General features: G+C 43.6%; 1 protein-coding gene across 1 annotated transcript in view; it reads left to right on the top strand.

Moving 5' to 3' along the window:
• The window catches only part of KIF14 (kinesin family member 14), a 1,355,767-nt gene that overhangs the window by 81,061 nt on the left and 1,246,892 nt on the right, over positions 1-27,814 (top strand). The window contains exon 2 of the mRNA XM_069641230.1: positions 19,992-21,225. Coding sequence (XP_069497331.1) covers positions 20,168-21,225 — 1,058 coding nt within the window. The 5' untranslated portion in view covers positions 19,992-20,167. The remainder of the gene's footprint in view (positions 1-19,991; positions 21,226-27,814) is intronic.

The raw sequence follows: 27,814 nt of genomic DNA on the forward strand, positions 1-27,814 counted from the left end.
AGAAAGCTGGGCACCGTGTACTGGGGCACCCAGTATTTCAGGATACATTTAGCTGTGGAAATAGCAGTGTTGTCTCTTAGGGGGTAAGCATCCATCCAACCAGAGAACCCACACCTCATTACAAGGCAATATTTTAGTTTAGCAACTGGTTCCATTTGTATAAAGTCCATATACACCACCTCAAATGGCTGTGTAGGGAGTCTGCTATGACCTGCTGGTACCTTCACAGATTTGCCCACATTATGCTGGAGGCAGACGGCACATTGTGCTGCCCACCTCCTGCAATAGGATCCAATTTTCCGGTTTTTCCATACTTTGCTCAGAATGTCCTCCATTGCACCTGCATTAACATGGGCATTCCTGTGTGCCTCATCAACTACCATGGGTAAATAACTGTCAGGGAGCAACCACCTCATTTTGATTTTGTCCAGCCACACCCCTTTAGAAGTTTGTCCATTGTTACTGTCTTTAGTCCATGCTTTAATTTCGCAATCTGCCGCTTCCTTTTGAATGTCCTTTACTATCTCCTCAGGGTCCTTTCCCAATTCACACCCATCCCTCTTCCCATCCACATCCCTTTGCAGCATGTTACACCCTGGAAGGGGCAGTTTACAGTGTTCCGCGGCATATTTAGCCACCTGGTCTGCAAAATCATTTCCCTGCCCCACAAAATCTACCACCTTTTTATGGGCAGAGCACTTCACTATAGCCACTTGAGCGGGTTCAGCCAGTGCCGTCAACAATTTGTTTATCAAATTACCATGTTTTATTTTGGTACCATGTGAGGTGAGAAACCCTCTTTCTTTCCGTAGTAGGCCAAAATTAAAGGCCACACCATGTGCATAGGCTGAATCTGTATAGATGGTTACAGCTAAACCTTTGCTTAATTCTAGAGCTTTTGTCAACGCCCTCAATTCTGCAGCTTGCGCTGATAACTTGGGTATGCGTTCCATATGGACAATTTCACTTTCAGTTGTAATCGCGTACCCAGCCACTGTCTCCCCCCTTTCCAGCTTGTAACATGAGCCATCACAAAATAGAATCCCATCACCTCCCTCCAGGGGAAGGTCGACCCTACCTCGGGTCTGCTCATCAGTGCGTATAAGGCAATCATGCATGTCTTGATCTCCCTCATCACTCGGCAAGGGCAAAAGGGAAGCTGGGTTTAAAGTATTACATCTCATGATAGTTACATTTGGTGCAAATAATGTCAATTCATATTGTCAAGCGGGCTGCTGTAAGATGCTGGGTTTGAGTTCTATTAAGCAACACATCTACGGCATGGGGAACTCTCACAATTATAGCAGTTCCTAGCACTAAACCAGCACTCTGTCTGAGAGCTACCGCTGCTGCAGCAACTGATCGCATGCAAGGGGGAAGTGCCGCAGCCACGCTGTCCAATGTGCCAGAGAAATAAGCACAAGGCCTTTGTTTTCCATTTTGTTCCTGAGTCAATACAGATAGGGCACAACCTTTTTGTTCATGTACGAAAATGGCTTGTCATAATTGGGTGTCCCAAGCCCGGGGGCACTACACAAGGCGCTTTTCAAAGCGTCGAGGGCCTCTCTCATTTCTTGCGTGCAAGTGAAGGGTATCTGATCCTTTTCTGTTTTCCAACATTGTAACAGGGGTTTTGCTAGCAGGGAGAACTCGGGGACCCAATGGCGGCAATATGAGGTGATACCCAACAGTCGTCTCAATTCTTTAAAGGTACTGGGATAGGCCATTTCTTGGATTAATCGTACCCTTTCAGGTGACAGTGATCGACCCTCTGCAGTGAGAACATATCCCAAATAATCAACTTTAGGCATCATATACTGCATTTTCTTCAGCGACACTTTGTGACCATGATATGCCAAATGTTGTAACACAATGAAGGTACCTTCTTTACATCTCAATTCAGTGTCTCCACAAATAAGAATATCATCCACATATTGGATGAGCATCACACCAAGGGGTAAAACAATGTCATCCAATTGTTGTTTTAGTGCTTGGCTAATAATAGCTGGGCTCTCTGTGTAACCTTGGGGCGCTCGACAAAACCTATATTGCCGTTGTGCTAACACAAAGGAGAAAAGGTATCTGGATTCCTCAGCTATGGGTATGGAAAAAAAGGCATTTTTCAAATCCACGATGCTAAAATAAGTAGCCGTGGGGGGAACCATAGTAAGAATACTAGTGACACTAGGGACAACTGGATACCTGGGGTCCACAATCTTATTAATTCTCCTGAGATCAATAATAAATCTGTATGGGGTCACTTCATCTCCTTTCTTATGAACTGGAAGAACCGGGGAGTTACAGGGACTGTCATCACATTCCTCAACAACCCCAAGCCGCATCAGGTCCTGTACAATCCTAACCAATGCTGCTTCCCCTTCTGGAGATCTTCTATACTGTGGAGTTCGGGGTAAAGGGACACCATGTTTTACCTTAATCACAACAGGGGGAATGTTCAAAACCCCCACATCATTACTACTAGTAGCCCAAAGCTCTGTGGGCAATGCCTGTAATTCTAGCGGCAAAGGTTCAGTCAAATAACAACCACCGACTTTGGATTTACATATTGTCATTCGCACACCTGTCGGAGAATGGTTGCATTTAGAGCTTTCAAAAGATCTAATCCAAGGAGATTCTCTGGACACCTGTTAGTAAGTAACCATTTGTTAGTCCATTTTACCCCACATATGGATGTTTCAACTCTCTGGGACACTGGAGTACATATGGGTTCCCCACCGAACCCTACAGAAACCTTATTTTCACCCGATAGTGGAACTGAGGGGACGGCCTTGGCGTCAACCGAGCTGTTACCTGAGCCGGTGTCAACCAAGCATTTAAAGGTGGGGTGCTGTCCTATTTGCAATTTAACATGGGGTCCTTTCTGGTCTATAGGAACAGACACCGCCTCCCCAGGTTCACTAGGGGCATTTCAACTCATTGCTGCTGTATTATCAAAGAACATCATTCCACTCAATTCATCCTCCGCAAACCCATTGCCATTCACTCCAACCATTTGTCGCTGCGCTGTGCCAGTTGAGAATACATTATTTTCAGGGTTTACAAACCTTCCCTGTCCTTGGGGTGGTCCCGTAGGAGGTCCACCTCGACCTCTTCCTCTCCCACCCGCCGGTTGACCACCTCGTGCCATTAATATGGGACACTCGTTTTTCCAATGCCCCGTCTGTTTGCAAAATGAGCACTGGTCTATTCGCGGGGGTGTCCATTGCACAACATTTCCTGCAGGGCTTCTTACCTGGGGTTTCTGACCCTTTGGTTTATTATAAGGCGGCTGTACCAAATGTTGCATTAACACTTTGTGCTTAAGAGCTTTCTCAGCCTGTTTCTTTCCCTCCACTTCCTCTGTTTCCTGTCGCTCATAATATTTTGCCATTTCCAGAATCTGGTGAGGAGTACAAGCCTGCCACGTACTCTCCCCCAACTTCAAGGGGCCTTTAATTCCTTTCCTTAACCCTTTTACAAGCCCCATAGCGAAGTACCTTTGGCCCGTGACACTACTGGTTGTTTGCCCACTGTGTACTTGAAAGGCTCCTTCAAATCTCAGGAAATATTCCCCCACGCCTTCGCTGGGCCCCTGCACTATAGCATCTAGTTTTTCAACATTTACATCTGTCTCAGGTAAAACTGTGGTAAGAGCCGTCAAAATGCGCACACCTAGGTTTTTTATATCGTCGGGAAGAGGGTCAGTACGGGGGCGTTCTTCGCTAGCTTTCTGTAGTGCAGTCCAGTTCAGGGTGTCGTGGTCTCTGCCCCTAAAAGGATCCCAAATTTCACTAGGGGTTACCATGGCCATAACAGTGTTCACATCTTCAAAGGTTAAAGTCCCTGCTTTAAACAGTGTTCTTAATTCTTTGTAAAACCCTGCGCGTTCGTTCTAGGGTCAGGGGTACTCTTGGCAATGCTCATTAACTCGGATCGCGTCAGGGGAACATATACATAGGTTTTGGTATACTTTATTTCACCCTGGTCGTTAGTTGTTACTGTTGGGGCACATTCCCGAAGAGGCATTGCAATGATTGTTGGAATCATGGATTCTACTAGGTTCTGGAATAACTTACAGAACCTCCCTTCTCTTCTTTCCCAATCTTGACCTATCCTTACTATCTCTTGTTCACATTCTCGTGCCGTTCTGCAAATTCCTTCATCACTGTCCTCATTGCATCCTGACTCAATTCTATTAGGCTTGTTAACCACTTAACCTTTACCGCCTCATCCTGACTCTTATATATGCTCATCCATTCCTTTGCTGTCTTCCCTTTGCCTTCGGTCATTACTTGGTTGGCAAACCGCTCCCCCTTTTCCTTGGCTTTATTCAACAAGTCCTCCCTTCTCTGCTGGTCCAGCCGTGCCCCTTCTTGCTCATCTTGATAATTCCTTTTTAATTTCTCTATTGCTATGGTGATTCGTGTGTATAGATCCCACAAATATGTTCGATCAGTTTCAGTACTAAGGAAATTATAAAGGTCCGTCAATGAGGGAGTCCATTTATATGGGGTTTCCTTGAACCATTCATGAACTATGCCACCATGCAGCCCCATCACTTTCCTAAATTCCCTTTTTGTGCATCCCTTTAGTTCTGCCAGTAACTCAGGTTCATCACCCTTTTTGTCAAACACGTTTTGTGCTATCTGTTGTAGTTCTCGCAACCTCTGTGGGGCCACTACCTCGCTCCTACTTACTCGTTTCTCTTCCGCTTCTGGGGTGTCATTATCCATCGTCCGCTTCGTGACTGTTCGATCATAGGGTGACGGGGCTGTGGCCACTGTGGCTGGGGTTACTAACCGCAACAGACCTTCGTTTGTTTTCTCGTGTTCCTGATCACTACTACTATACACCTTATAATTTTCCTTTGTCTGATCTAGCAGGGCAGGGTACATTCCTTTACCGTACTTTATCAGTGCAACCCGATCCTCTACATCTAGCTGGTGCTCAAATTCTTTGTTATCTAGCTCACAGGCCTTTTCTTGTAAGGTTTGCTTTTGTTTCTTTCTATCTTTTTTATCTTGGGACATTTTCTGTTTTATCGCTTCTGTTCGCCACTGGCGAATAGCATCATGCTGGGCGGGGCGGACCTTTTTCCTTAATAATACTAATTCAAGATGTTCGATTGTCTTAACATCAAAAGTCCCGACTTTAGGCCAGCTAAATTGAACGGACTTCTTTGTGTAGTCCTCCCAGTTTTTGCAAAACTGTACCGCCCCCAGCCCATAGTTAGTTAGCATAGTATAACACGGAGTGCATGCATAGGTTCCTCATTTCTATTTCGGTCACACAAGTTTCCCATTATTAAATAAAATACCTTACCAAACCCAAATAATATGTACCATAAAACTGATACCAATTGTGGCTTACCGTCCACCAATACAATTTCTGCAGATACAAATGCACTCACCGCACCAAGGAGACCTCCCCTTTGTCTGGTTCGTCTGGTCCTTGGCAGAGCAGTCGTCTCTCCTTCTTCCTAATCTCCGTCTCCGATGAGAACTTGCGCTTTTGCAGCAAAGGTGCGATAAGATTTGGGCCCAGTAAGTAGTCGCCGGAGACAGGAGCTCACTGGAAGGCACGCACCAAAGCGATGGGCTGCATCTGCAAGGCCACCAGCCAGGGACGCCAATTAGTAAATGCTAAAATTCACTAGGCGGAGGTCTCCGTCAAAAATAAACGCACTCGTAAGTGAGTTTAACAATCATTTATTGCAATAAAACAAAGCTTCTGCGGAAGGGCCGACACGTAACATCAGAGGGATGCTGCTAGTGTGTGCTGCTGACATTACAGTGAGCGTGCTTTTTATAGACAAATGGTTACATTGCTCCTTATTGCTGGCATGAATATGAGACACTTCTAGACATACATTTCCTTGCCAAGATACTTTTAGCTGTTTTCCCAGACATTGTGGCGAGATTTACAAAGGCCGGACATCGCAAATGATCATTACTCATATGACTTATCTGGACAAGAAAAAAACATTTCAGGATGCAGGTGTGACCTTTGACATGCATAGTCGCACAAACAAGCTAATTCATCACACTTGACACAGTGGGGAATTTGCAAGCTACACATATCCTGCTGCGGCAGCGATAATAATCTCCATTTATGGGCTGTTGGACAATAGCAGGACATATCTTCTACAGGGTGACGCACGAGCGCCTGACACAAGTTCCCCTTCTCACATATCCCAGATAATAACAACTCCAAATATAGATACGCTTTATGCTTATTTTTCAGGAAAGAGTGCGGATACTAACAATCATTAGTCATGAGAAAGACCCCAGGGTCAGTGAACACATGCTGACTTGCAAGGCCGCTTTTTGTGGAATGGAAGTGTAAAAGTACTAACAGGCGCTGTTTATGTAGCTTTATGGGAAAGGAGAGCAGGAGGACATTCCTAAACCTATGAGTAATATGTGCTCGAGGCGAAAACCCTGGGCCTCGTGCGCGGACACAAAAGCAGTTGGTTTAACATGGACATAATGCTATAACATGGGCAATGTTTTTAAATCTTGCTGAGGCAAAGAAACATGGCAATTACATGATTTTGGTATTTACACACATCTTATTTGCAGATAGTGACATCGGGAGACCAAATCATGCTAAAGTCACAGTAAGTAAGTTCATAAGAGGCCCTTTTAAATCTGAACTCCAGCATGGTTCAGGCTGGTGGATATGGCCTCGAGGATGGTCTACGCATGTTTCAGCCCGGTGTCTTTTTGGGCGTTACCTCTAACGCTCATTTACAATTGTTTATCGGGCCTTCTTCAGGACAGAAATATTTCTTAACAAGGTGACATAATCACAGAACCCCATTTGTGTTGTCTGAATCTCAACACTGAATTATAGTGTATGTGGACCCGGGCTAGTACTTCAAAACTGGTGGCTTCTGTCTTGAGTCTGGATGCCGGAATTGTTTGAATATTTCTTGGCTGCACTCTGTGCGAAAGGATTCTGTTGAGGCTGGAAATAACTGTTCCAGTACGCCATTGAAATCGGAGCAGTTATTTCCAGCCTCAACCGAGTCCTTTTGCACGGAGCACAGCCAAGAAATATTCAACCAATTCTGGCATCAAGAGAATAATTAACAAAAGATAAGCCTGGTGAGAAAATCTGCAGACTCAAGACAAAAGCCACCAGTTTTGAAGTAATAGCATAAAATACATGTGCTTGTTGCAATACAGTGAAAAATTATAATTATACGTAGTATTAATTTTTTGGCCCAGACCAATAGTGTGTAGGAGGGGTAACCAGTTTACTCTTATGTTGAGCAGGAAAGACAAACTTATCAAGTACAGAACTTGGCGACAAAGAGAGACACTAAGTGGGGAAAGATTAGGTGGCCAAGAACGCCAGCCAAGCTGAGCGAGCATGGATCAATAGTCTGTGGGAGGTATAAAACCTCCAACCAACAAGTGAGGAAGTAGTACGAGGAAGGTTGGCATAAATACGTTGCTAAAGAGAATATGAAACCCAAGAATGCTGTAGAGGAATTACAAGAGCCAATGCAAGAGATGAGCAGAGCCTATTACTGAAGATCCTACTGGATAAAGGACTGCAAGATTTAAAGACATTGATACAAAGAGGCATTTGGAAAAGACTGTACATCAGGAGAATCTAGCCACTCTCCTGAGATTATTTAAATTTATTTTCTTTGTGGTATGGTCAGGGTAGGACTAGATTTGTACGGTGGACTTTTCTCTCTTTGGGTCTTCCTGATGACGGTGAGCACCTTTTTTAGTTCCTTTTAGATGGGTATGGAAACCCCTTTTAGAATAGGGAAAGCTAGTCCGTTCTCTTATGTAAAATAAATGTAATTTGGAAATGCCCTCAATGAGTCCAATTCCTTCTTCCGACCCACCACACTCTATGAATAAAACCTAAAGATTGTGGGCACTTGGCTCAAACAGTATACAAATGCAAATTTTAATGAATTATTGATAATGGCCCCGCATAGGTTTTAAGGCCCCTCCCCATTGGAGATGGTAATTACCTGATTTTTCACTCGGTCAAGGAAAAAAGACCCCCAATTCGTTAATTTCATCAAGAGCTGTTAAAAGCATCAGGGTTTGTCTACATTGTACCAAGACATTTAAGTGTTTATATTAGCTGGATACTACCTACCATAAAGAACCCCCCTTTAGATTCTTCCAATATATAGCCCTGTTTGTTTTGTCATATCAGACCATTGTACACCCAGCACTTTATCCTTGGCTCCCGAGCGATACGCCCTCCTTCAGGCAGCAGGAAGAAGCAACTGTTGAATGCACCATTCCTCAAACCAATTCCCTTTTCTTCTCCCATTCTACCCATATACGTTCCAGGGCAAAATGTTCACTTAAACGAGAAACATTGTAGAAGGAGAATTTGGGCAATAACTTTCATAATGCCCGCCTGTGACCGTAACAAACATATTTAAACACTGGCACAGAAGGTTGCAAAGGCAAATATCCACCATATTATTAACCAATGCGCTTAAGTTGAGAGCTAATGACAGCAAAGTCTTTGTCCGTACCTCCTGAGGTTATTCTGTAAACAAAACATTTATGCACTCAGGGTTACATTTCTTCATGACGGGCGTTAAATCACAAGCTAAATACGAACACGGAGGCAAAGTTCTCTGGCTACTGTTCGTGCAGCTGCTATCTGGGTTATTTTTACTCATGGAGCCTGTGCCAAGAATAAATGCGCATGTACCAAGCAAGGGTTTTTACTGCAAGGCAAGCCTACTATGACCATGTGCACAGAATGACATGATTAGAGAACTAACGTTCACTCATTTTGTAGAGTGCCTACAATTACTTCGTTCACAATTTTCCACAAAAACTTAATGGACCTTCCAAACTAGATTTATTTTTATTACCTTTCTTATCCACCCGCCCTACTTCCTGCCTCACTTTACACATGGTGCAACACAATTTGCATTTTACTTGCGTAGCCTTGTTCTTCTTTCCATTTTGGCAAGCACAAAGTGTTTGTGTTCTGGTGCATAGTTAGTGCCCATACTCTGCATCTCTGAACACAGATGAAGTGCACGGTCCCTGTGGAGCAAAGCAAAGGCTTGCTGGGCTTACCTTAGATAGCTACATCGAGCGGTTCTAGACCATGTCAATATAACGATGGCTGTAGAATTCCCTATTAGGAATGATTTGTGTACAAGATAGTCATTTGTAATGTCAACTGATCAGCATGCCAAAATACCGATCCAACCACTGCAGACAAGCTCACAAAAAATATAAAGAAGTATCGTAAAAGATGCACACCTAAACTGTTGGTGTCGTGTTGGTTCTGAAAGGCCGAACCAGGCCGGGATTTCCTTGCCAGGTTCACTTTCCCTTCTGGGGAGATGGGAGGCGTCAACCGTGTCTGTGAGGGATCTATTGCAATGTGAATGATCACCCATTTGGATCTCCACTTGGTTCTACACCCATTTTTGGAAAGTGATTTCTCACCCACTTCAAAGATGAATACGCCTTCCAATCCTGTGTATCTCCACTGTAATGTACTTTTTAAGGTTGTTTACTGTGTTGTGCGCAAATAATGTTTGTGTTTTTTAAATGTGGTACGTGCGGCTGTGGTTCAAAAATTGACTTTGTATATGTATGTTAGGTGTCAACTCTCAGGATCTTGTTCCTTAATGTGTTTCCTGAAGTCTCAGCAAATCGCATTAGACCATTGGGGTCATACCTTGATAAAGATTGTGGACTGTTGAGTTGTTCCCTAAAGTTGCTTGGAGTGGGTGGAGGTGGGCTTGGTAGTCAAAGGTAGTGGTCATTCAGTACCTCTTGGAGTAAAGTCTGCTGAATGGATTAATACTAAACTTGGAAATGTAGTTGGCAAGTAGGATAACAGAACCTGAACCTTGACTTCGGGTATGCCAGAGACAATGGAAAGTCCGATCCCAGGCAACTAAATAATGAATGCATGAGCAGGAAACTGGGTGTAAGGCAAGTCTAAGGGTATGAATGGATAGAAGGCAAAAATAAGGGACTCAGTCATATGTAGACCTGTCGGGGAAATAAATAAAATAAAAGGCACTTTGTCCCCTGAGGAAAAGATTGATCACGATCTTGGAAAGGATGTTGTAATGGATCCAGAATGTCCAGAATGTAAAGGTCCCAGTCTCGGCTGTGCTATGAATGCTGCAACAATGTTAACCTATTTCTTCAAAGACAGAAAGAAAGACTCAGTTTAGCATGAGGGTTATTCCCCCTTGGGAAAATTAGCGGTGGCTGGTTTTCTGACACCCACCCACAGTGTTCTCAGTCTCTTCCAGCACCTAGCTTCATAGACTGGTCACAAAATCTAAATCAACAAAAGAAATGTCTCTTGGGTTTGGTTTATACAACGTCCTTGTCGGGTAGTCCAAACATTGCCCAACCTATCCCTTCTTCTGGGATCTATTCTCCTGACCAAGGAAGGTCTATATTCATAACAAAACAAAGTTCACTCTTTGTCATTCCTGTGCTGCTCAAAGTTGTATCAAGTAGGCTGTGGGCCTGCTCTGCATTGCCGCCTGTTTTATCTCCTCTCACCTCCTTGTGGAGTGTCTGATCTCTCTGCCCCGGGAGGGCCACTGTCTGGCTCACCCCTACTTGGTGCGTTTCTTTCCCTCCCTCAGGCAGTCTTCAGCTTCACAGCCCCAGATGGGCTACATGCTTGTGGAGCCCTGTTTGATGTCCCCTTCACCGCCCTGCAACAAACCCTCCATCTGCAGCCGCAAGCCTTTTTTTCCAACGGTGGGAATCAGTACTGGAATCCAGATTCTCTGGCCTTTGGGGATCCCCACACTCGACTCCTCTTTGGACTGCACGGTCGACTCTTCTTCTCCTAATATTAGACTTTGGCATCTTCGCAGCGGGAGACTGTTACTTCTGGTTGCTTCTTTGCTTGCTTCCTGCCTGAGCGGCCCCTGCATGGTTGAGGTCTCTGCCTTCGTCGAACTGGCAGCATTCCTCGTGTGGGGCCCTTGATCTCTGCCCACCACATTCTCTGCGTGGCTCTGTCATTGATTGTAGGTACCGCCTCCCTCCTCTGCGTCTCTGTGCAGGCCAGCGTTCCGTGTTCTCCGGCGGATTCTGTCGCCCAGTTTCCTGCTGGTTTTGGGCTCATCCCTGGAGTGGAGAAGAGAATTCCATTGGTTATTGGTTTCTCCACGAGGCAGCAGCGAGTACAGGTTAGTAATCAAGCCATCCACTTTTATGGGGCCCTGTACATTATTTGCATGTTCAATTTGCATATAATTAACAAACATTGGGGTCTTGGAGTGGAAGGGAGATGGGATGGACCCATAACTTGGGCATTCTTTACCCCCTGATTGGAGGGGGAGGTGGGGTCACACCCAGTGGGATCCTGCTTGCCCTGACCACTATGGAGGGTTGTATAGTGGGCTCACCTCTCTAGGCCCAAAGGGAGTGTCTCCACCTTGGAGAGAAGCGACAATTGCCTGGCTCTGTCAGCCCCCGCCCCCCATTTTCTTATTAGAAAAATCATAACCCACCAACGACAGGAATAGACACACTTATTATCTTGAAGAGCTTAAATGTGTTAAAAATATATTTGTTGATAATTGAGATATTACCAAGGATTGTTCCTCATGCAAGAATGCAGAGCTTCCAAGTTTTCCGATTCACGCTCTGGGGGAGAATGTCCTGCACCCTTTAGTAACTTTACTGTTTACGGGGACAGTGGATATGTTTTTTTTTATTTTATTTTTTTAAAATAATTTTATTGGTTTACATTCAAACCTTTAAAATACATACACAAAACATTCATTCATTCATTCCACTTCAGTCCTTCTCTTTACAATCCTATTTATCACTGAGTGCAACTCATCCATGTAAGTGAGTGTTTAGCTATTTCTACCTTGCAGTAGGTACACTTGGGGCTAACAATCGGTTTTCAATTATCGCTAAGAAATATGTTAAAGGCAGGAATAATTTCATGTCTCTCCCATTAAACATTTGTTGCCACCACTCTTCAGCATTAAGAGACGGGTGGGAATCACTTCAGAGGCCCAGATGAAGTTCTTTCCGTTCGTAGACCACTACAGAATAGCACCAAGTGTTTCAATGTTTCGGGTTCTTGTGAGCAGTAACGACACATCGGATTCAAGTTTGCGTATGTTGACCAAGCTCGTAACCACTTGTTGGTTTTAAACCCATTCAGTCTAAAATGCATGAACAGCCTTCAGGTATTCGGACGGGGAATAATTCGATGTATTTTTGTTTGCTGTTATACGCCCGAGCTTCGGGTGGGACCTCACACATTGTTTTAGAGGACACTCTTTTGGAACATGTTAAATCCCAATCTGCACGCCAGATTTTTGTTTTTGTTGCATTCGGGTTACCTTGGACCACCTCAGGACGGATATCATACTCCGACATTAAGGTTTTGCAACGTTTCATCCACATTGATATGACGTCTGATCCAGAGGAGGTGGCACCATGGAAGATTTCAAATTGCAGAATTTGTTCGCATACTTTTGTTTTGCGATAGAGTGATAGCAAGCTCCAACACACTCTTGCATGGATTGAAATTAGTGATAATTCATATCTTATGGATGTCGTTGCTATTCCTTTCGGTAAGTTAAGTACTTTAGTCCAAAATATATTCTCAAGCGTAGGCCACACTTCGCATGTGCAGCCCAATGCATTTTCTGCCCCATACGTTAGTATAGGTATAACCTTTTGTTCGTAGAATCGCAGAACCGCCTTCAGAGAAAATTTCCTGTATCTATTTTTTATCACAAGAGCTTGACACGCCAATTGCTTGCATTTCCATTTTGTCTCCGTTATCCACGGGCCGTCGTTAAGACAGGAGCTGACCGTCATTCCAAGGTATTTCACACTAGGAGAAATCGTCACTTTTTCTTGACCCATCGACCATGCTGCTCTTTTTGCAAGCCTTGTCCTGCCACTTTTCAGGTCTCTAGGGCCCAAGATTTCACATTTCTTTTTGTTAATAAGCAGCTGGTTATCAGCCACATATTGTTGGAATGCATTGATTTTCCTTTGTAGGCCAATGGGTGTTAAATCCAGCAATATGAGGTCGTCTGCGTAGAGAAGCCAATTTAGCCGTGATCTATGCATCTTCGGAGGAAAGGTGTTTGTTACCTTGAAGGAATTCCCGATGTCAGAAATAAACAGGCTAAATATCGCAGCCGCCAGTGGGCAGCCCTGCTTAACCCCCTTGAAAGTGTTGATCGGTTGAGACAGCGTACCTGTTTGATCCAGATGTACTCTGATTGAGGTTCCCGTGTGCAGTTCTTTTATTGCAGCCACTAGATCTTTCGGGCAACCCCATGCGCGCAATTTATGGAATAAAAGTGCGCAATCAATCGTATCAAACGCATAGGAAAAGTCAATGAAGGCAAGATATTCCACGGTTTGAGATCTAATTGCCTCCATTTTGAGTAAAATCAACAGCAACAAATTCAACGAGCAGCCAACCTGCTTAACAAAGCCTGTTTGTCTTACATCTACATGTTTCGATTGCATTGCCCATTTTACTAATTTGTGCTGTAGCATGGTTGCGTACACTTTCCCTAGGACATCGAGCAAGGCAACAGGCCGATAATTTTTAGGGCACGTTCTATCTCCCTTTTTGAACACTGGGACGATCACAGCAGATTTCCAAGATTGAGGTGTCTGCCGCTGGAGAATTACTCTTTTAAAGAGAGACACACATAAGTCTGCCCATGTGTCCGGATGTTGCTTGATTGTAAAATTAGTCAGGCCATCAGGCCCAGGAGCTCTTGAATTTTTGGCTTTAGTGATTATTATCACAATGTCATCTCTGGGAAATGTTAGTGTCCAATTTGGAGCGTTATGGTCATCTAAGCTGAGGGATCTTTGTATAGATCTTTGAAGTGGGTTATCCATGCAGCTTTAGATACCATGGATGCTTGTAAAGCTATCTGAGGCGCTTGTGTGTCATTGATGATCTTCCAAAAGTCTCTGGTATTCTTATTATATAGGCTTTTTAACATGCGTTCCGAGTCTCTTTGAAACATTATTCCTTTGTTGATTTAATCCAATTTCTATATCGTTGCTTAACCCCTCTTATCTTCAAACCGCATGTCGCTGTGTCGGCTGTTCGTGCTTGCCGAATTGTACTCCTCATTAGACGTTTCTGTTGTAGTATGGCCAAATCAAAGCAATGCGTCCGTTTCAACATCATGTGTTTAGATCCGCCATTCATGGTTTTGAAATTTGCTAATAACTGAGCATATTCTAGCGTAGTTGCATCACTACTGAATTTATTCGCTAGCTGCTCAACTTCGTCCTCCGCTAATCGAAGGCTCACCCTACTTCCTCCCACGTCCACCTTCAGTTGCCATTTTGGTTTGACATCTGCACAAATATTCACGAATTCCATCTGCTACATGTCGTGGTTGCTGTTAGGATTTTGCACCACTTTTAGCGCTGTCACGCGTTGATGGAAATCTGCCGTTACAAATATATAGTCCATGGTGGATCCCTGATTTGCCCGATTCCACGTCGGGGAAGGCGGTATGTCGCCCGGGGTACAGCCGTTGAGCAACTGTAAATTTCTTACACCCATTTCCTTCATCCATGGTGTTGCCATGGATTTTTTCTGGAGCGATTTTGGGTTAAAATAATCTGTTCAAGTCGCAGCAAAGTATTATATTAGACCCTTCTTGGTCAACCAATAGGCGATCTATAATACTAGAAACTGCGTCAATGAACCCATATGTTGTCAATGAACCCATATGTTCCAGCCTTCGCGTGATTCCAATATAGGTTTAATATGGTCACTTGCTCTTTAATGCGGGAGTGTTTGTCCAATTTGATAATTGTTGATTCCTGGATGAAGGGTGAGTGATTTACAGAATTGGTGATGCCATATGAGCGTCGTACTAAGGTTATAAGACCTGCCATTGGGCGACCCTTATCTAATTTTATGGCAGGGTTTAGCACTATCTCATAGTCTGATATAATAGGGATAACACTTAACCAGGTCTCTTGTAGGCAGGCAATGGCCAATCCGCCCAACCACTCGGTGTTCAACAAGTGAGTAAAACCACGCGTATTACAAGATCCTAATACACAGTGCTGTAAGGCAACAACCTTATGGCATTATTGGTGAGAGTTGTTGTTTAAGGTTTCAGCCAACCATTGCCAGTCATGCGTTGAATCATGAATGTGGCTAGTTGTTGGATGGTTCAGCTCTGATGTGCCTGGTTGCATTTTTCCTTGTATAGTTATGTTAAGTCTCTCACTCTCGTCCTCTAGTACAGGGCTTTTGTCTTCAACAAACGAGACCCGTTTCTTTCCATGTAGTACTGTTCTGTTTTTTGGACCATCTTCACAAAGCATATTGCAAATTGTCGTGGTTAAACCAACCTGCCGGTTTGAGCCTTTTTCAGCTGATGATTTAAGTAAAGTTGAGGGTCGAGGTGCAGGGAGGTCGACCAGATTCCGGTCCTTAAAAGGGGACGCAGACTGGCCATCTATAGACGTCAAAGCCCAATGAAAAGAGAGACACATTTGCTTCTAGAATAGAACCAGCTATTAAAGTTGAAGTGACGTGCAGAACCACTTTGTCATTACGATGGTCATCCGGAAATTCGACAATCTTTAGGTCATCGGTGGTTATAGCACGTAAACTAGGTACATGGTGGAGTAGGTTAATGATGTTGCGTCTGTTTAAGATCAAGTTGTCGGACGATTTTAGCCTCTCAACCAGTAATCTAACCAGAGGACCATGCCCAGCTCCTTTAGTGGATTTACTCATTATCCCTGCGTGGGGACCATTGGGTTGTCGTTTTAATTGATCATTCTTGTATTTGTTGTTTTGTTTTATGTGCTGTGTTGCTTCAAATTTAACACCTCCATGTGTCTGTTTTTCGTACAGTTCATTCCCGCTCTGATCGTCTGTTCCCCTCATTGCAGGGTACTCAAGGAAGGCTCCATTTATCTTGTTCCGTTTTTCCTGCAATGTCTGGAAGATCGGACTCTTCAGTTTCTCAATCGAGGGCGCTGTTGGTGTTATCATTTCGTGGGTGAGGGACGAACTTTCAAGTGGCTGCACTGTTTCAGCCTGGCATCCGGCAAGAGCTCTTGCTTTCGGTGCTTCATTGTCGAGAACGACAAGTCTGCCATCTATCCGACCATTACCCACTTTCGGAACTTTAAATGTGGCCTCGCTAATGTCTTGAGCTTCAACGACGGAAGCAGTAGACACAGCAATGGCCTCATACTCAGGGTCGTCATAAATTGACATGTTTAACAACTCAGTCGACAATTCAAGCTCCACTGTATTCTTGTCACTTAGTCCTCTTTTGAAATCACTTACAGGCGGAGGTTCTACTGACGGCTTTTTTAATGCAATGGGAGCAGGTTTCGTTTTTTCATTGGCAAGCACATATACCACTTTAATATTCCGAAGGAATTTTCGGGCTCCGTTCATTTTATTCCCCTTCTTTGCCGGTACATTTTTCGTTTTTTTGCACTGCTGGGCATTCAGATGTTTTGTAGTGCCCGTACTTGATGGTAATGCAACTTCATTGTTAAATATCGGGAACAGCGTTGGCGCTGGGTTTAGAGTGACTGTTTTAGCGCTTTGGCCGACTCCCTTCAATTGAGTATTACTATTTGACGTGGATTCAGCTTGAGTTGCACCATGCGCCAGATTTGCTGAACTTCGTGCTTGTTCAAAAGTACTCAGAACCAAGGGTGCAATGAGTGGTAGTTGAGGGTAAGACTTTACTACCTCAGTCGCTTGTTTGTTGTCCTGTGGCATGGTACTTGCCGTTTGTGATTGGGGGTTAGATACACATTTATTAACATCCATGAAGACCGTTCCTTCGATATTCCCATTTAGGGCCAACTGTGAACTCTCATCAGTTTTCTCACTTGGCACCACGTTTTGAGATCTTCCATCTTTTCTAAATAGGGCAAGTGCTTCTTTTGCAACTTTGGCAAACAGTCTTTTATCAATTGTCATTTTTTCTTTGTTCATATAACAGTTTATATGATTCATCCAGTCTTTTAAATCCCTCATGTTGTTTGCTATTAATATTTCCACATGTTTGTTCCAACATTACCACTTTAGAGTTTAGTAGGGCCACCATTGTTGTCAAGTCTCTGGTTGCTTCGTTTAGGTGTTCATATAGTTTCATAAATGGTGCCAGAGAAATAGTTAGTGATGATAGAGGTAACGCCTGTAGCTCCAGCGGGGGCACAGCTGTATTTGTCTCAGGACCATGTGGCAAGACTTTTGTAAATTTGGATAATTTATCTGGTCTGCCTCTGTTCCTCCTAATTTTAGGAAACGGTTGTTCTATGAAGGACGAGTCAGTTGTTTCATCCAAGTCAGGGTCGTCGATGTTAGATAGTTGGAATCTATTTGTGTTCATGGCACCACCAACTGTCTCTCGTTGTTTGCTGGTGTGCAGCCTTTTCTGAGATGAAATCGGTAAGCCTGAGATGTCGTGTGAATAAGATGGCGGCGCACCTTTTTCTGACATTTTTAGTCGTTTGAGAGGCACATCAGCCATAGTAATCTCACAGGGATCAATTAATGCGATGTTGGTACGCTTCAATTATATTTTTGAGCAGCCTTCACTGTTTAAAGGTGCAGCCACACTTACTTTATTCTTGCTGGCTTTAGTCATTATAAATAAGTTCTGCAGCACATTGTTAGCAATCTCCAGCGAATCACGTTGCGTATTATGACTTAATGTTAATGGCAACTGTCAGGTGGCATACCTTTTATTTGGAGCAGCAACAATTTCCTCACACCATCCTCCAAATATGGCATCAGTTGGTTTTGACTTGTTTAAACCTTCGGAGGCATCAGAAACACTAACAGGTGACTCCATGCCGACAAGTTGAGCTGGAATCACTGGAATGCCAACACCAGGTGAACTGGCACCTAGCGGGCCCAAGATACATGAATCTTCATAGAGTGTGCCGCTTTCGACTCCTTTGGTCTCGAGAATTGGTTTCTCGCGATGCGTGGCCCCCACTGCCTGCCGCCACACTCCTGTAGCGACAGTGGCCGCCTCGCACTCACGATCACCGCTGCAGAGTCTCTCACCCCATCAGTCTCCAGGGGTGACATTCCGGATTCCGCAGGATGTGTTACACTGACGATTGCCGCTGCGCAGTCGTCCACCCCATCGGTCTCTAGAGGTAAAGTTCCGATTTTGACTGAGCATGTATTTACAAGGTTTGAGTTTGTTAAGTTTTGTAGGGGGGTTGTCGACCCATGATGAAACGTTTCCACTTTTTTAGACGTCGGTGGTGGCGTATGGGGAAACGTAGACAATGAATTACAAAATTCCTGCTCGTTGTGTATGTGCACATTATGTGTGCAACTAGAGATGCCTTTTAAAGGTAATTCGGGCAAGCCAAGAGTATTAGAGTTGTTGGGTAAAATCTCTACGGAAAACACCTCATCAATCACGTTAACATTCTCAGATGGTGACAATGGAAGCACTGTGCTATGTGTTTGTGACAGTGACAGTTGCGCAGTAGACACAGTAATAGCGTCACTTGTAGAGGAGCATGAATAGTAGTTGCTTACTTTGTTAGACCGTATGCGCTGAGTCACGGGGATCGAAGAATTGTCTCCAGTGCAGTCGTGTCGCTTCTGTGCACGCGTTTTCAACATCGACTGACCCGACGTGTGACTTGATTGAATAGATTGCATTCCGATGAGCATAAGCGTGATTTAGGAGCCAAAGTCTTGGGCACTACGCCACTCGCCAAACAGCCCAACAGCTGTCGTTTATCAGCCCTTCGCTCCTCAGGGCTTAGGGCTCCTCAGGGCTTAGCGCCGCAAGGGCGGCGGCGGCCTCTTGAACCTTGACCCAGCTGACCACCTGACCAGGCAGCTGCAGGGTTAAAGGCACAGGCACAGGCACCTCCCGAAAATCTCAGTGTCCAATATAGATGAATGCAAGTAAATTCAAGTCCAGCGAGTCCAGCAGAAATGGGCACTCGCCACAGCCCAACAGCGGTCGTTTATCAGCCCTTCGCTCCTCAGGGCGGTGGATATGTTTGTTGTGCCCTTTGACTCAGGCAGTGTGTCCACTGGCCATGACCCCAGGCCATGCGCTGTGGGTGTGTTCAGCCTGCTAAGCATGGTCACTGGCACTCTTGGCGTGTTAGGGTATACCTTTTGAAAAACTCAAATTAAATCACTGAACACATGTACAATTATTTAACCTTCACTAAAAATACCTTTGAAATTCAATGAAAAAACTTTAGTTGAAGGTATGTTTTGGTTGCTACACAAAGCCTAAAAACACAAATATTTGCCAATTGGTCATTCATGACGTCGCACATGTCATCATAGATATCGCGGATAGTTCTTGAAGGGCATAAGAAAACAAAAGGAAAAAATGGTACCCCAGAATGCTTATTGAGTTTTACTTTTATTTAAGGTCTAACGCAAAACAGTGCAGTGGGCCATAAGCATTATTTCTCGAACCTATTTTTGACCAATGTTGTCATGAGCAGAACATGGCCTGAGAGGAGGGAGGGGTGGCGGTTACGGTTGCTTAGCTAACCCCATGATTGGTGAAATTGATTTTTTAGGTTTTGAATTGCAACCATAACGTCTTAAAGTTGTTTTTCTTTGTGTTTGTTCTTTCTCTCGTGCCCCCCGACACCCCCTTGTTCATTTTACTATTTTCTACACGGATTATGCATGTTAACTCGTATTTTCCCTACAGACCTATACTTGGCCATGCACAATGTTTCAGCTGCCCTTATAATACCGGTAGCCTTGTATTGTCTGTTTTGTTCCTATTTATGCTTGTTTATGGTTTTGAGGCGCTCGTCTGGTGTTTCAATTGTGATGGATAGGGTTGTGAACCAAATCTGCCATGTATGAGCAACATTTTGCATTGTCCAGTAGCAATATAATGTGTCACTCATGTGTATAATGTATGCAGTTGTGTTATTGTCTTCATGTTTGCTTATTACTTTTTGTATGATTTGTTTTTTCAGACGGTTTGAGGGGCGCCGCATTGCATGCTATGTAATGGAAACCAGTCACGAATGGGATTGAGTCTTGGTTGGAAGTCCAATTCATACGTTAAAATGTGTGGAGTTTGTTTTATACTTCACTGCATTTGAAATCTAAATTGCCATTTAAATGCAAGAAATCTAAAAACTTCTACAGGATGAACACGGTTTCATCACTACGTGGTAACAGCCCATTCCACATCCATAGTAAAAGTGACAGGTTTGCAAAGCAGCCTAATTTGGATGGGCTGGAGGTAGATAAAAGTGCCAGACCAGTACGGACGTTGAACAAAACAAAAGATATTAATAGGACCTATGTAATTTCTGCCTTAACAAATTCTGAAGACTCTCTTGCCAGGCCAAAACAAGATGTTAGGTTAACCCTTCAGAGAAGAAAAACCACCATCAAAGACCCTCCAGGCGACAGCAAAGAGTCAAATGAGAATGCGGCGCAAGATAATAAAAAGACTGAAGTGCGACTGACACTAAAGCGACGAACTAACACTGTTTCTTTAGAAAAAGTACAAGCAACTAGTAATTCTGCTAGCATTCCAAGTGAGCAGCTTCAGCATGGCATAAAGTCCTTCCCAACTGCTGTAGCTAGTAAGTCGCATCACTCAGATGTAGTTCCACAAACGCAAACTGATCCTACATCCAATGTTGTAGTCTCCCATTGCAATGGTTTAGGTGGAATTGGCAGCCCTATCCTATTGAAGGGCAATTCGGGTGTTGACCGAGCAGAAATCCAAACCACAATTCCTGCAACTGAACAATCAAATGTGGTAAAACCCGAAAAAAGGATACTCGACTTAAAACCAAAAGAATGCGACCAGTTTCAGAAAACGGCAAAGGTAGCAAGTAAAACACCTGAGCGCAAGTGTTGGAGTATGGAAAAACCAAGAACACCTAAATCGCTGGAAAGAGTTAGTTCTTTATCAAAGTACTGCATGGCACCAGATAACAGGAACTCTGCATCATCCACGAATCCTAGATGCAGACTTGACCTTCTGCAAGCAATACCAAAGAAAAAAATGTGTGTGACCAATCCTTTCCAAGGCAACAGAAACAAATGCATCCAAGAACAAACCATAGTAACACGTCCTCTTCCCTTGAGTCAAGAGAGTGCAGCTCAAAACACGCGCATGGAGGAGGATGTTCCACAGGTGGAAAACAGCACAATAACCGTGGCTGTGCGAGTTCGGCCGTTCAACAACAGGTCAGTTGGCCATCCTTTTTTCATTGTCATTTAGGCTATGTAAAAGTGAGTTTAAACCATAACCATTGCACAAGGCATTTGGGGGTTGGGGGGGGGGGGAGGGGAGTAGTTATATCCTATAATTTTGATCTGAATTAGTGCACTTGCTGTGGCTGTATCAATTATGCATGGAGAGAATGACTGCTTTTCAAACGGAAGAGGTGATCCACGCTGCTTCTAAATTTTGAGTGGCCAATCCTGACTTTATTTAGGAGAAATTCAAGAAGGCCCTCTTGGTCTTCCTTTACCCTTGCTTTCACTTCTTTGGTCAAAGTCCAAATAATCTTTCCGCTACTGTACTTTTGCACTGTGTAAGCCTCTTGAAGATCATGAACATTATTTAAAATGAACCCATACCCAAGAGAGGACCAATGCCATACTACTACTTAGCTGTATTTTTAGAAGTTATTTGTTTTGTCTGTGTTCCGTGTACAGTTTTGACTTTACTGTTCCTTACGCTGAAAGCTGTATGGGTATATTACATTCATATTTTCGAGGTGCTTATGTAAGTTGGGTTTACTCTTTGACTGCCTATCCCTCACAACCCTAATAACCCTCTCCCGAATCCCCACCACCCTCCTCACTCCCCACTTCACCACCCGCTCTGGAACCAGACTGGCACAGCAAAAAAACATTTTTGGCTGTAGACAATTGGACTTGGGGGTGGGAGCGAGGAGAGACCTCCACCCCTGGGAAATATATATCCTAACGGCCAAGTGTACCCACCTTTTGCAGAATATATAAAGGGCCAATCAAAGAGTTAATGAAAGAAAGTTTGGTTTTGTGTATTCCATTAAGGTGCACATTTTGTGTATGATTGCAACTTATATTCATTATGGTGTATTTGTATTGAACAGCCTGGTGCTGCATTTTTAAAAAACAAAGCCACATATGTGCTAAGACATGTTTGGGTTGCTGACATTAACTTTGTGTCGCTTTACTGGATCATTCAATATAATGCCTTTTGGGGCTCAATCTTTGAAGTGACATGTAATCATGTGACTGGCATCAATGGCCCGCCTCTGCCAGTCTTTCAGATATACGAGCATGCTGGAAATGATCCAGTTTTCCCTATAAGCTGTTACCCTCTTGGTGGAAATGTTGTGTATTGACTTAAGTAGTAACTATGGTCTTGAATGACATGGACTGTAATTCTGGCATCCTCACTGGACCACGTTTTGACAGGCTGTGCAAATCTGTTTATCAGTAAATTTGAATCCCCTTATCTGTAAAATTAGCAAAGTTTGGAAATGAAGTGAATGCCAGAATATGCATATTAGAAATGCATGTAGAAAAGATAATAGAATCAGCGCTCGTTTGCATCATTGAAGGGTACAAATGATGAACGAATATGCCCCATATTTTGCATTGTAAATCAAGCGCCCATCTAACTGTATACCAATGCATTTCCTGCTTTCAACCGTGGCAAAAGTAAAGGAACATGTGCTCTGTTGCATGCAGAAGCTAAGTTTGTGCTTAATAAATTCTACGAAAATAGCTAATTTATCCACTTTGGAACGCTGCGCCTCCGAGTGATCCACAACAAGTCAAACTTTTAACCATGAAGCTACACAGACCCTCTGGATTTGGATCAATTACTTATTGATTTCCTAGTACATTAAGATTCTTCTTTCAGCCGAAAAGGGATTAAGCTACAGCAGCTATGTCAAATAGCATAGAGCTAGCATAGATCTAGTGTTTATAAGCAGGAGTATGAGGTACAGTGTATCAGGGTTGATGGTCTGGTTGTTTAGAATTAGATATGGGCATTGGGGGGGTGCTGTGGAGAGGTTGACACTCTGCTCGTTTCTGCAGAGAAAAGGCTCCATGCTTGAGGTGTATTTTGTCTGCTGCACTGTAGTGGGTTTGTATGAAGAGGTGTGTTTTGAAGCTCATGTCTAAAATGGTGGACAACGAGGTCCAGGCTAATAATGACGAGGAATTTGTAACATAGTCTGGGGCATAGGTAGAGAAGGATTGTTTTTGCTTTGTTGCTTTTTCAAATGCATAGCTTTTCCTGGGCTGAGCAACTCTACCACAACAGGGATACAATTTAATGGTCCAAATACTCCGCTCGTGGAGTGCAGAAGAAGATGGTAACTCTGGACTTATGTTAATATGCTACATACGGTCATCTTCAAGCGTGATCTACTTCCTACTTGGTAATACATTATGAATTGCTGCTTTCAATTGTCACAAATAATTATACAGTGGGGATTATGTGGAACATGACCTCACTCCAAATTCATATGATAAAACATTGAATGAAACTAAATTTCATAAACTTAAAAGAAAAACCAATGGTGCAGAAACAAAGTATTGAGATACAACATGACTTCATAGTGGGATCTCTTTTCAAAGAGCATTTAGAAAAACATATATAAAATAATTCTGGTTATATGAACAGGTTTAAGGACTCCCAGTGTATATTGACAAGACTGCCTATTGACAATAATGTCTGTTCGAATCCCACATCTTGATGTAGCAATTGAGTACTGGTATTTCACAAAGTTGAAGAATAGTTCACATGAGCAGTGGTGCACGTTGTAACACTAAACATCAGTAGTCGTTCATTTGCCAATATGTTTCATTCCATGAGGGCATCCGCAAATCTTTGTCATCGGGCGGGCAAGTGTTTCAAAATACGAATGAATCCTGTGGCAAGCTCAGAAAGGGAGATCCATAGTCTTTTATTCAGAGAAATTGTTATTTCTTCTATGGTACCTCAATACTTAATTTCCTGAGGTAGTGCCTCTAGTGGTCAAAGTTGGACGATTAAGGTGAGTCTTGGTCCTTCTTATTGCCTTATGTGCATCTGCATACGTCAGAGCTATTGGTAAGCGTCAGGTGGTGCGAGAACCCTTTCCCCCTGAAGAGAGTGAATTTCTTGGATGCTTTTTTTTGTGATCAAAATTTTGTAGGTGTGTCTGTGTGTTTGTGTTTGTACCAGAGGGGCTCGACCTACATTTGGCCATGATTCAAGAGATTCATTTAAATAAAAACGAAAACTGCCTAACTAACCATATCGCTATGAGGGTAGTTTCCTACCTAAGCAAAATAAAACGAAGGGTGCTCGTCGAGCCCAAATAAGTCTTTTCTCCGAATCCTAAGTGACTAACTCGCCCTACCACTTAAGAAAAATACTTAACTCAAAAGAAAAGGGAGGCTTTTATAATAGTCTTGGTATGGACCTCTGCCTGACCCAATTGTTGACCTTTTTCAGTCTTAAAAGTTCTTGTAGGCAGTTTCAGTACCAAATCCTTTTGGAAAAACATCAATCTTCTGTAGAGGTTCCCTCTCCCTATAAGAAGAAAGTAGTTTCTTATCTTACTGTTCCAATCTCTCCAGGGCAACTTGAAAATCTACTTCTTTCTTCCCCACCTTTACAGTGGTGGGACTTCCCAAATGTCTGGACGCTCTATGGCGAAAGTCTTCTCTATTGGTATACAAAATAGCTTGGGGTTCTTGTGCAGTCAAATAACGCAGCTCTCCGTGATTTTGTGCACTATGCTGTCTGTTTTGTAGAGTATTCAGCTACCCTTTACTCTTTCGTAACATAGGACCACTGTCTGTGTTTCCTTGACACTCTTGGCAGTTATTGTCGCTTTGTTTTACATTGTATCCCTGTTCTCTGTGTACTAGAAGGGCTGGATGCCTGTTGCCTTCTCTTGACTATCGTTGGTTTTGGTGGCTATTCCAGCCCTGCACCATAATATTGCTTCAGGGGACGAAATTAAGGGGAGCCGGGAGCTATTTAGTTTCTGTGTCTAGCATAGAGCCTGATTAGCTCGAAACCAACAGCTGCCAGGAGCTACTTTTAGCTCCTTGGACAAACTGGTGCCTTCAAACATGTAAATGTGACATTAACTTTGAGTATTTAAGAATTTTAATAAAGAATAATTGGAGCACATCTAATATACATTTAAAAACGACAGTTCATACAAAATGGACAGAAAGTGAAAGGGGCACTCTGGTAGCTCCTGGTTCTCCTGCGGTAGCTGCTATCTACAGTGTGATGGCCAACACCCAGGAGCTGGTTTTAGCTCCTGCTCATCGAATCTCAATTTCAAACCCTGTGCTTGCGCTCTTGCTCAATGGGGCAGTGTGGCCGTTCTATTCACTTTAGGTTTCATACTTCGGTTTCTGTGTTCATGCAAACCCACACTCTGGTATCTTGCTCGCCTTCACGTGTCTTTAGCATCTCTTTGCTTGTCATTGCCTCTCGTGGTGGGAAAGACGCTTGCCACATAATCTCAGGCTCCTCTTTCCTTCTCAGCGTTGGTTGCTGAGCGCCAGGCCCACCACTGCCCTTCAGTGGTCACGCCACCTGGGAAGACCATTGTTTTTCAGTTCTCTCACTCGGTCTTGAACTGAGCATCTTGCACGGTCAAGGTACCCACTGTCCAGCCAGTGATTTCTTGCTCTGCACGTCACCGCTGGCTCTGCGGCTTGATGTAGCTCAGCCCCTCCATGGATTTACCTCTGCGTAGCACTTGCTCTCCTGTCTCTGTGGGAGTTTCCTCTCCATTCACAAAATGTTCTCGCCTTAGACACTGCATTAGGATGAATGAAATGGTATCCGTCTTCCATGATCATGGCTCTTAGGCGAGGTTCACCATTACCTGAAGCCAATTGGCTCAAAGAAGGATCTTTGTGATTTATAGTTGTAACAGGGTATGCAACAGTGTTTCCGACATCGATATATGCAGAAAGGTGGTTGGTTTTGACGGAGTTCCATGCTGGAATGGGAGTCATTGTCCTCTAGAGGGGAGTCTCTCAGTGAGGTCTCTGAAGGCATCATGAAGTAGACGGACAACTGAATTTAAAGTTTGGTTTAGAAACTTTTATTAACAGAAGAAAATGTTGGAAAAAGGCTCATCTTGCCCTATGCTAAGGTGGGATTTCTGCGTTTGGAAGTCCAAAGTAAAAATGTCTGTGTCCAAACCTATGCTTGCCCTCACATCTATTTGTATACAATATGTAGGGATGTCCGCGTCAAAATGAGAAGTGTTCAAATAAAAGTTCAGAGCTTCTTCCAGCTCTTGGTTTGTAAATGTTTTCCCTTCCCCCAAAGTTCAAATAGTTCACGATGCAAATGGGCTCCCTTGCCCAAGTTTTCAAGTCTTTCACAACACAGTTCTTTGTATAAGTTTCCAGCTCTTCTTGTTTGGTTATCTTTCACCAAGTTCACAAAGTACAATTCCTTAATTTCAGTTCTCACCAACTTTCCTTTATATTCAATCACATGTGTCTTTGCAGGTATTTTAAGTGACTTTCTCAAAGGTAGGTGTCTTCGGTCTAGGCGCAGTTGTCGGACCACTCAGTCCACCCATCACAGGTCACGCAACCGAGACACCTGTCTTGCCTCTACTTCCTTGTATGCACGTTGCCACTGTTTCAACTCTACAGTGGTGCCTGATTTATTCTTATTTCACTTCCTCCTGATGCTTTTTCATTACTTGCTTGGACTCTATTCACTTGTTGCACTTTCACCTATTCTTATGGCTCTTGCCAATGCTTGTTCTCTCAAATTGCATAAAATTCCACAAAATGTGCTTTTCATTAGGTTCGATATTCAAAAGTGCTTGCTTTCGTTCAAATCGGTATTCAAAAGTACTTCATTTCCTTTCGCATCGGCTTTCATTAACATTCGCACCAGTGAAACATGTCGCCTGTCGCCCATGTGTCCCCCCCCCCCTTTCCGAGGTTCACGCAATAGTCGGTGCTTACGGTGCTCCAGCGAGGCTTCTGGCCACCTCTCGCTCTCTCGTGCAGTGTCTTGCTTGGTCTCCACAGTGGCTATCTTGGCTTTGCTCCTGCCACCGATGCGTCTCTCACAGCTCGGGCCTCACAATGAAGCTTTGTCTGGTGTGAGGAACTCTTGAAATCAAAAGGATAGTCACAAACAAGAGATGTAAGTTCAACAGCTTTTTTTATAACTTTGCAAGGGGTTCGAGACTTCCTAACTGGCCCTAAATCTAAAGTGGGAGTAAACTCAACCATAAAGTAAAAGTAAAAAGGGTCCTAGTCAGTACAGTCAAAACAAAAGGTTCTAAACCTAATGACTGCCCTAATTCGAATAAAAAAAAAGGTGCAAGGGAAATGTACACAAAATGAAAAGGATAGTGTTCTTAACAAAAGATCGGAATGGCAAGGGGTTTGAAGTAATAATTAATCCCATACCCACTATTTCACCTTGGGACCATGGGATTCGAGGGCATAGGCTTCTTTCATAATCAAATGTTAGTTTGGGCTTTCCCAAAAAAACAATGGTTGCAAATTTTTTCCACAACTAGGCTTCTTTGCCTTAAAACAAAACCTTAATAGTCACAATCTTTCACAAAGGTCTTGGGGATACCTTTCCCCAAGCTTTCTTGGTCGAAGACTTTCGAGACAGCATAGGTTTGGCTTCTGGCTGTGCCTGACCACTTCGACAATTGTTACCTTCCCTTTCTTCCCATGCTGTCTGGTATTTGTAGTTGTAAGGCCATGGGTTTCTCTCCGTCTGGCTCGAGCCACTCACAATATTACTGTTTTCCCACAGTCTTGC

The sequence above is a fragment of the Ambystoma mexicanum genome, chromosome 1q (genome assembly GCF_040938575.1).
Source record: "Ambystoma mexicanum isolate Mex_15411 chromosome 1q, UKY_AmexF1_1, whole genome shotgun sequence".
Lineage (NCBI taxonomy): Eukaryota > Metazoa > Chordata > Amphibia > Caudata > Ambystomatidae > Ambystoma > Ambystoma mexicanum.